The sequence below is a fragment of the Eptatretus burgeri genome, chromosome 12 (genome assembly GCF_056783735.1).
Source record: "Eptatretus burgeri isolate ZD-2024b chromosome 12, Ebu_testis_v1, whole genome shotgun sequence".
NCBI classification, from domain to species: domain Eukaryota; kingdom Metazoa; phylum Chordata; class Myxini; order Myxiniformes; family Myxinidae; genus Eptatretus; species Eptatretus burgeri.
Window position 1 is genome coordinate 7896828 of NC_140972.1, and position 10000 is coordinate 7906827.

Sequence of the window (10000 nt, forward strand, 5' to 3'; positions counted from 1 at the left end):
CGAAGCACACCACACTCGAGCAACATTACCCTGTGCTGAAACACGATCAACGTTTTTTCATTTCCTTTTTTTCAGCTTCCCTTTGCCAAGGATTGTGGACCAGATGGCAAGTGTGTGGCTGACCTGATTGTGAATCTGCACACTGCCATGCCTCAAACAAGGTAGGTGACTTTTTTAGAGGGGCTTGTAAGGCTTTGTCAGGGCTGTGGTGTCAAGTGGTAATTGCTTGATTTACAATGATGCTTTGAGGCAAACGGAATTGGACATTTTGGGGGTCTTGGACAAAGGTCACATGAGAGTAATTCAAGGTTGACATTGACCTATTATTCTGGTGGAGGGGGTGGGGGGAAAGTTCAGGGAGGTTCATGAAAAACCTTTCTCATTGTTAACTGAACATGCTACTATTAGGTCCACTGCTATTATGGCCCATATACCAATATCATTTCTCAAGGTATTCCCCCACTACATGCACAATGATATATCTACGATGGTAATGCCTTTATACCATCTGTAATAAATCTTTGGGACAGATATGTGGCCATGCAGACCGTGCTTTGATGGCTTCATCATTTGTTAACTTTGTGGTTCCCAGATGCTTTGAGTGGTCTGAGTGGACAATCATTAGGAGACAAGTCTGGACTGAACATGGGATGGTTGATAACTTTACCAACCATTTTCCACTTCAGTATCATATTAGTTGTGTGGAGAACACATTGTGCAGTGAAGTCACACCCTGAGATGATATACCTGGCCGCTGTCTGTGTCTCACTTCATTGTGGAATGAATCACTATCGTACATTGATGGTTTTCCCACATTCAAGAAATACCACATGAATGAAGTCATTAAGGTTCTATAAACGATTTTTATGAGCTTGTTGGCTGATGGCTGACATTTTTATGCCTCTGCTGACGAAATCTCTGGTGGCAGTATGTTTTCAGGTTGTCTGTACGTACGTCCATCCTAATTTTCTCTCTTTTCTCTGCAACCGCTTATTGAATTGACACAAAATTTTCTTGGAGAATGTTTTAATATATAATTATGACATCATAGGGCATGTGGTGTGGCATCCATGTTGGAAGAAAGGACAACTCTGGACCTCTATATCTCCAAAACCGCTTCGTGGAAAAAATTTAAACTTGGCACGTGTGAAGTACTCCCCATGGGAAATGTGTGATTTTTATGATGATGTCATAGGTGGCTTCGTTATGACGTAATTGCATACATCGAATGCTTTATCCACTCAGTATAAAAAAGTTTTGAGAGTCATTCATCCAGAGATAATTTGTATTGGAGGGGGGGGGGGGATTGATGATGTCATCAGTCATGTGGTTAGGCAGCCATATTGTTTTCAACATCAAAACCTTCAAAAATCTTCTTCCTTGAGACGATGGCTGAACAGATCGAGGTGAAACTTTACAAATACGAGCACCAATCCATGAGGAACAAAAAGTTCTCCAATTATGATGTCATAGGTCACATGGTTTGGCAGCTCTGATTTTTTTGAAGAATAAACCTTTAAAAATCCTCTCCTCCAGAACAGCTTGACAAATCGAAGAGAAACTTCACCCACATATTCCCCAAGCCTTGGGGTACCAGGGTGTTCATGAATAATTAATGTCACATGGTCTGGCAGCCATATTGGATTGAAGGAAAATCTTTCTCTTGAACGGCTTCATCAATCAATCTGAAACGTCAAAATTATGATCTCGTCGTCATGGGGAATATGCAGTATGTTTTAAATTTCATCTTGATCGGACGCATGGTCTGACACTCAGAATTATTTAATATTTTGAATCTGGGTTCAGGGATTTGAAACAAACTTGGTACAAGTATGTGTATGATGTAACAATGTCGGCAGAGGTATATCTGGTGACGTCATGACATCGAAGAGTGCCATTCTAGTTTTTATCTTGCCAAAACGAAGTTTTTGCAAGATATGTTAGTCAGCTTGTATGTTTTTTTTATTTTTATCTTGCCAAAACGAAGTTTTTGCAAGATATGTTAGTCAGCTTGTATGTTTTTTTTTTTTTTTTTTTTTTTTTTTTGTTTATCTGTAATCACGTATAAAAAATTCTGCAGAGCACAGTTATCATCAGATATTTTTGTAACTTCGCATATCAGAGGCCTATAGAGGTCCCTTTCAGCGCATACAATTTTGAAGGTCAAGGTCAAAGGTCAAGGTCACTTTGTCGCAAATCAGGGGAGTTGACGAAACCCTTATTTTTAGAGTAATTTTGATCGGATAGTCTTCAAACTTCATGGGAATATAGTTCATGGTCTGGTGCTCAGCTGATTAATTTTTGGTGGCGATTATTTTGTCAGTTATTTGATTCTCCCTCACGACAAAGTTAATGATGCACCTTTGTGATGATGTTGGCTACCGCATTGATTTTCCCCCAAATGCTTTTGAACATTGTTTCCATTGCTTGCTGTAAAACCTTGTTCGTGAAGGTAATATCGTAGCACAAAATTCCAGCATTCAACTTGTAGTTCAATTTCTACAACGAGACTGGCCAGAGTCTTACACAATGTCTTACACAACAACGACAAACCTTACACAATGACTCTACCAGCTCCCTGGTAGAGCGCATACCACCTCCAGGCTGAACAGTTTAAGTTTTGTATCCCACTGATAAGCCGGATCCAGATCTTCACCAAAATCGAATCAATTTAATAGTTTCCACACTTATAGTTCAATTTCCCCATACAACAATCTTCGAAAAGTATTGGGACAGAATCCTTCCAACCCATATGTGCATAACACGTGCATATTTTCCCACAATTCACACCACCTTGTACTTTTAAAGTATCTAAGTGTGCCTATTTGGACAATGCTGTGAGGGACATTGTCTCCCAGCATCACAATGCACTTTGCTGTGCCGGTGTGTTTGGGATTAGTTTGAGGATAATGACTGAAAATTCGTTGTTGACAGTCTAGAGATCATAAGTAAACCAAATTGAGCACTCTGAGACATCTTGGAATGCCACAGGGTCAGGGTCAACAGAACACCACATGCGACAAACCTTCCACATTCGAGATAAAGCAATGGTGCAATATTACACACTATTAGATACCTACCAACATTGGAATACAAAATGTGCATGGCAGTGACGTCTGATGAGAAATCAAAAACATGGTTGTGAATTAAAAACAGAGTTGTTTCCTTACTGTCCAAATACTTTTGGTAATACAGTATACCCATCTGTTTTTGGTAAGACTGTAATAATAATAATTTGGACTCCTATGTTTGCTGGATGTACAAATTATAATCATTGTAGATTATATTTACACATGCGTGGGCATGTTTATGAGACATCTATCTATAATTCCAGCAATGTGTGTCTGTGTGTCTGTCTGTCTGTCTGTCTGTCTGTCTGTCTGTCTGTCTGTCTGTCTGTCTGTCTGTCTGTCTGCGACCGCCGTTTCTCGACGACCGCCGGTCTGATCGGATTGAAACTTGCCAGGAATATTGCCGGGGCCCCGCAGATGTGCCTTTTCGAGGTTTGATATCGATCGGACAAGCGGTTCCCAAGTTACGGCCATTTATCTGTCGGCCAATGACAAGACACAGTGCTATGATGTCACGAATGACGTCACAATCAATGTTTATTTATTTAATTTTTTTTTGCACGATCGACGGTCCAATCTGACTGAAACTTGCCAGGAATATTGCCGGGGCCCCGCGGATGTGCTTTTCAAGGTTTGATATCAATCGGACAAGCGGTTCCCAAGTTACGGCCATTTATCTGTCGACCAATGACAGGACAACACAATTCTTCTTCATTTGATATGACGTCACAATTGACGCTGGGGACCTGAGTACGTTTCCCAAGTTATGGCCATTTATGATACGGTTGGTCCAATCTAATTGAAATAATGCCCCAATCCAGTCGTCGTTTACGCACATACGGGCCCGCCCCTACGGGCCCGTTCTAGTTAGCAAAAATGTAACTAACTTGTGACATTTCATTTGACTTTTTGTGCTGTGCAGTTGTCACTGCTACAAATACATGCTTTTTTATTGGCATCAATATCTCATGAGTATATCCCATCAATATCCCTTAAAATTCTTTATTTACAAGATAAAATTCAAGATGGGTTAGTAGAGGATAAATGGGGTTTCTGAGGCAGCCATTCAAGTGAATGAGGGAAAGGGAAAAACTTTCTGACTCAAAGCCCAAAAGCCCAAAATAGGAGAATGATTTTCTCCCCCTTCCATTCAAGCAAATGTAAAATTGAGACTGATTTTCTCCCCTCCCATCCAAGCAAATGTAAAATTGAGACAGATTTGCTCCCTCTCCCATTCAAGCAAATGTGAAATTGAGACTCACTCAAGCCCCAAAAGCTCAAAATAGGAGACTCAATTCCTCCCCTTCCCATACAAGCAAATGTAAAACTGACTTACTGATTAAAGCACTTCTTTCCTTTCATATTTTCATTCCTCTCAAAGAGCAAACCAATGAATATTTGTCCATTTTCTACTTAAGGGAATAACTTAATTTTCCTATCCCATTCAGCACCATCGAGTATATTCACAAAGATTACTTTGGAACTTAGTTCTTGGTTTAAATGTTTTTGTTGAGCAGAAATGAAATGATAAACTTCCCTCAATGTTCTTTAAAATTAAACTCAAACATGAATACATTAGGCACATTATGTCAGCTGTCTGAGTGCAGATGAAAACAGGAAGCTTGGGAAAAATTTCCAGAATTACTGAGCTGTTGAAAAACAGGAAAGCGAACAATGAGACAACTCCAGGCAAAGATCCAACTGACTTCCTCCAACATGGTTTATAAGCCAGGCATTTATCTTCTGTTTAGCGGTTTTTCACTTTTATCATCTTGACCCAATGGTAAATGACTGAGACATGAATTATTTTTCATCTGACGAAGAAGATAACCCATCACAATATTGGTAAGTTTGTGTGTTTGTGTGTGTGTATTGTAAAGTCTGGCTTCCTCTTAGAATGATGGTGAAGCACTTGATTATTAATTAAATCACAATACGACTCACAATTATTGTTTATTTTTTTCTAACAGGTTGTCCCCAATAACAACACTGTTGATAACTGATGGTGAAAATGAGTTAGCTGAATTACACGATGAGTGGATAAAAATGAATGACTTCCTTGTAGACATTTATTCGTTTCAAAATGAACTGAATGATATTATTGTTGACCGGAAAGAATTACTCTCACGTCATCTGACCTTGAATGAGTCGAGTCCAAGATGAGGAAGCTGTGTGTGTGTGTGTGTGTGTGTGTGTGTGTGTGTGTGTGTGTGTGTGTGTGTGTGTGTTGTTATGAATTCTGGCATGCGAGTAATTGTATAACTCCAATCGCAACCGCGTCGCCCACCGGATGGACAATTCAGTCGTGACCCTCCTGGAACTACCGCCAGGAGCCAGTCACGGTGGGGGTTTAACCTCACCACGATCGTGCCAATTGCCCACCCGCGCAGGATAGGGTCGCTCGCCAAATTCGACCTGTCTAAGTACCTGCGCGAGTAGTCGACCGGGCGATCGTACCTCGCCGCAGGTCAGCCTAGGACACAAACCGCTTAAGCGGTCCATTCCGTGCTGCAGTGATAACCGAGCAGTGTTATCGCCGACCTCGACGGATGTGATTCTGTTTACCGGGCGTTCAAAACCCTCTACTAATTTATTCCGCGATTCAAGATGACACTTTCAAAAGGGAAAAAGATGACGAACGGGATATATTTCACACAAGGACATTTATTTAAACAGCACACGTATATACAGCCAAGGCAGTCATGCAATGTACTGGCACAGAAGCAAAAGCAATACCACCGACTACGATTATTATTTACAAGCACAGTCACTTACACAGTTTCTACTTGGCAGGACACGGCGCCACAGCATGCATACGAAAACAAAGAAAAACCCTCCCCATAGGCAGGGAGGTAGATCTGGGTTCGTAAACCTTTATGGCACGGGACCTGGAGGACTGAACGGGTCCCGTGAGACCGAAGGGTCTTACCCGCGCCCTCGTGGTGTGATGGTGGGCAGGTCGCGACGTCGACTCCCCGCGGCCTTGCGTAGCCGCGCCTGACCTCGGGGCCCTGGCGTGGTCAGCTCTCTCTCTCTCTCTCTCTCTCTCTCTCTCTCTCTCTCTCTCTCTCTCTCTCTCTCTCTCTCTCTCTCTCTCTCTCTCCGGCGTTCCTGCTGGTGCTTTCACGACCCACGACCGAATAAGAAAAGACTGAAGGGCAGAAGGGGCTTCAGGACCAGAGAGAGAACGGATGATGGACCACAGGGCGAGAGCTCATGGACCACAGGGCGAGAGCTCATGGAACAGAGAGAGAGAGAGAGAGAGCCTCGTGCCCTTCCGCCCCTTTTATAAGGGTGTGGGTGGAGCTTGTGTGGATGGGTGGGGCTTGTGCGGATGGGTGGAGCTTGTGTGGATGGGTGGGGCTTGTGTGGGTGGAGCTTGTGTGGGTGGAGCTTGTGTGGGTGGGTGGGGCTTGTGTGGATGGGTGGAGCTTGTGTGGATGGGTGGGGCTTGTGTGGGTGGGTGGGGCTTGTGTGGGTGGGTGGGGCTTGTGTCGATGGGTGGGGCTTGTGTAGGTGGGTGGAGCTTGTGTGGGTGGAGCTTGTGTGGGTGGGTGGAGCTTGTGTGGATGGATGGGGCTTGTGTGGGTGGAGCTTGTGTGGGTGGGGCTTGTGTGGATGGGTGGGGCTTGTGTGGATGGGTGGAGCTTGTATGTGTGATGAGGGGGTGGGGCTTGTGTGGGTGGGTGGAGCTTGTGTGGATGGGTGTGTGGAGCTTGTGTGGATGGGTGGGTGGGGCTTGTGTGGGTGGGTGGAGCTTGTGTGGGTGGGTGGAGCTTGTGTGGATGGGTGGGGCTTGTATGGATGGGTGGAGCTTGTGTGGATGGGTGGGGCTTGTGTGGGTGGGTGGGTGGGGCTTGTGTGGATGTGGCTTTTGTGAGTTGGGCTTGTGTGGGCGGAGTCAAATTTTTTTTTTCAATTTATCTTTGTCTTTTGCAATTCCTGTGAATAAAATGAACCTAAAATCTCTTCCCCTTTAAATCATATACCTTATAAGTCCAAGGAACTGTATCTTTTACGTCAACAATTTAAAAAAGTTCATTTGGCCATGGCTTTGTATAATCTTTTTCAAAACTAGTGCATGCCCGTACGTGCATGCCCATACGTGCGTGGCCGTACGTGGAAAAAAAAACATTTTCAAACCACGTGCCAGAAAAAACAAACACACAGGCTGTTCCTTCGCTCTCGCGTGCCCGTACCTGAAAAAAAAAAAAGAGGAAGAATTGTGATGTCAATCGTGTTGTCATAGCCCCGTGTCCTGTCATTGGTTGGCAAATAAATGGCCGTAACTTGGGAACCGCTTGTCCGATTAATATCAAACCTTGAAAAGGCACATCCACAGGTCCCCAGCAATATTCCTGGCAAGTTTCAATTACATCGGACCAGTGGTTGTCGAGAAACGGCGGTCGCAGACACACAGAGATTGCTGGAATTATAGATATATGAGATTTCCACCTATATATTCTTACTATATCACCAACTTTGAACTTAGGCTTTCTGACATTGATCTCTTTTTCATATTCTAATTTTGTAAATGTTTCTGATGGTTTGGTATTAGTTGTGTGAATCGTATCTGTGGTATAGCCTGCGGGCATGCAGGGCAGGGCATGATGAGGGGAGGAGTGGTCGTGGTGGTCATCGTGTCTGCCAGGGGTATAAGGAGTGCGCGCCGCCTGAGGCGTTGTAGTGATGCTGTAGTCGCCCGGCTTGTGCGTGTGCTGGATACGTAATAAAGGGGAGCCGCGGGCAAAGTACGCCCGCGCTCGCGCTTGTGCAACACAGCCCGGCTCGACTGTTCCCCCGCTCGTGTCTGCCTGCTAAGCATCTTCTATCAGTACACTACAGTATCATTATACTTATCTACAATATCCTAATTAATGATGACCATTGTTGAGAACCGAGTTGAGTGAATTTTTTATATAGTCTCTCTTTTAAAATGCGATTGAATCGCTCAATACAACTGCTTTTCCTTCATTAAAGGTGCTGTATAATATAATGTTATTTTAAAGAAAATTCATGAATGTTTTGTTGTAGAACTCTGTACCCTCATCAATCCATCATTTTTTTTCTGTTTTCGCTTACTTTTATTAAATACCTGTTGGAAGGCGAACATGAGTGTATTCCCGGTTTTATTTTTCAAAGGGATGACCCATGCATATCCACTCCTCAAATCAATGACGGTTAAAGCATACTTGTACCCCTTATCATTATTGAGTTCAATCAAATTCGCGGACCAGATATAATCAACTTCCTTGGAATAAACCTTCCTTCTCTGAAGCTTTGTGATTATTGGTTTATGTAATTCATCAGCTAATTGCTCTTCAATCTTAATGACATGATTAGAGCCTATAAGTTTTTTTGAATTTCCAAGCCCAAGTTTCAATTTAGCACTGATCATCTTCTTCACGATGAACCTATCAACTTTTTCTTTCAAGGTTGGATTTTGTATCGGAGACAAATTATACAACATTTCTCTATTGGCTTCATGTTTTTAATCCAATGTTGTGTTATTTCCATAATCAATATCGTGCCTCATGCACACTTCATCAGCACGATTGATAGGTTTGCTCCACGGTTTAGGATTGTCAGGCTCATCTAATTTTTTCGTCAAGTTTGTTCCTGGACCACAGAAAATATACCCTGGTAGATGTAATTCCCCTGGTATTCCAGTAGTTGTAAATTTACTTCCTGATAAAAACGTTTCTATATATCTCCCCCACGTTTGTGTTTGGAGATAAATTGACTCTTTTTTGAGCCACACACCGAGCATGTACCTTTTTGTATAACCCGATTATTTTTACTTTTAAATTACGAGATATTTTTGGTATTAGTTTTCCTTTTACATTTGAGACAATAACTCATTTATTTATGAGAAAAATTCCAACAGAGTGCGAAAACCTTTTTATTTTCCAACATGCACATTTGAATCTTAATTTTTAAAACATAAAGAATCCTCAAAAATGTCTTCACTCTCCCCTCCACTTATTTAAGAAAAAAAATGTAAAACTTTAATTAATGTCAATCACACCAAGGAAAACGATGTTAATAATCTTAATGCAAATATTTCTAATAGACATGTCAATTCTTTGTTTTCCTCCTCGGTGCATTGAGATTTATTTATTTCCTGTAATACCCCCCAATCTTTTTTTAATCTCACTGGTTTCCATATTTTTATAGTTATTCCTTCTCTCTCTTTCCTCTCTTCGCCCTTGCCTCCTTCTCTCTCTTCTCCTTCTCCTCCTTCTCTCAGTTTCTTCAACTCCTTCGTCATCCCTTACTATCGTTGAATCACTTTCACCCCATAGAATATCATACATATATTCATCAGGATTTCTTGTTGTTCCTGTATCTAAAATATTTATTTTTATAACAGGAAACCAATAAAATTTCTTCTGAATTTTTGAAAGAGCCTTGCGTTTTCTTAACTTTAAAAATTTTTCATTATTTAACATTTTAATTAAATCCAAAGTTGTTGGTTTATTAACCTCAGTATGAAGCCATTTTTTTTTTTAAAATACCTCATTTTTATGTTATAGAACATATTTATTAAAATACCGAATACCCTTTTCTTGAAGGTATGCTTGGACACAGAAATGATAATTTTCTTGAAGCCTTCTTGCTGTCATTTATGTATTATAAATATATGACATTAATATAATGACATAAAATACCTCCCCATCTTCCCATAGTGAAATCATTTTGTATTTCCTTACTTATTATATATAATCTTGTTCTTTGTGTTTTCATGATACAAACTATCGCATAACCATTATTGATTTTACCCTTATTAAATTATTTTATTTGGTGTTTGCTAATCGTGCTTCCACAAAACTCATTCTCGGCACCAAGTGGATAATATTCTTCCTTCCAAGACTGATTTAATTGTTCCAGGTATTCTCGGTTAATTTTAAATGACCAATTATACCCTA

General features: G+C 41.3%; 1 protein-coding gene across 1 annotated transcript in view; it reads left to right on the forward strand.

Annotated features, from left to right (window-relative positions):
* Positions 1-70: 70 nt before the first annotated feature.
* LOC147015038 (integrin alpha-11-like) overlaps positions 71-10000 on the forward strand; it is an 80504-nt gene continuing 70574 nt past the window's right edge. The window contains exon 1 of the mRNA XM_085849204.1: positions 71-161. Within this exon, the coding sequence (XP_085705330.1) occupies positions 148-161 (14 nt within the window). The 5' untranslated portion in view covers positions 71-147. The remainder of the gene's footprint in view (positions 162-10000) is intronic.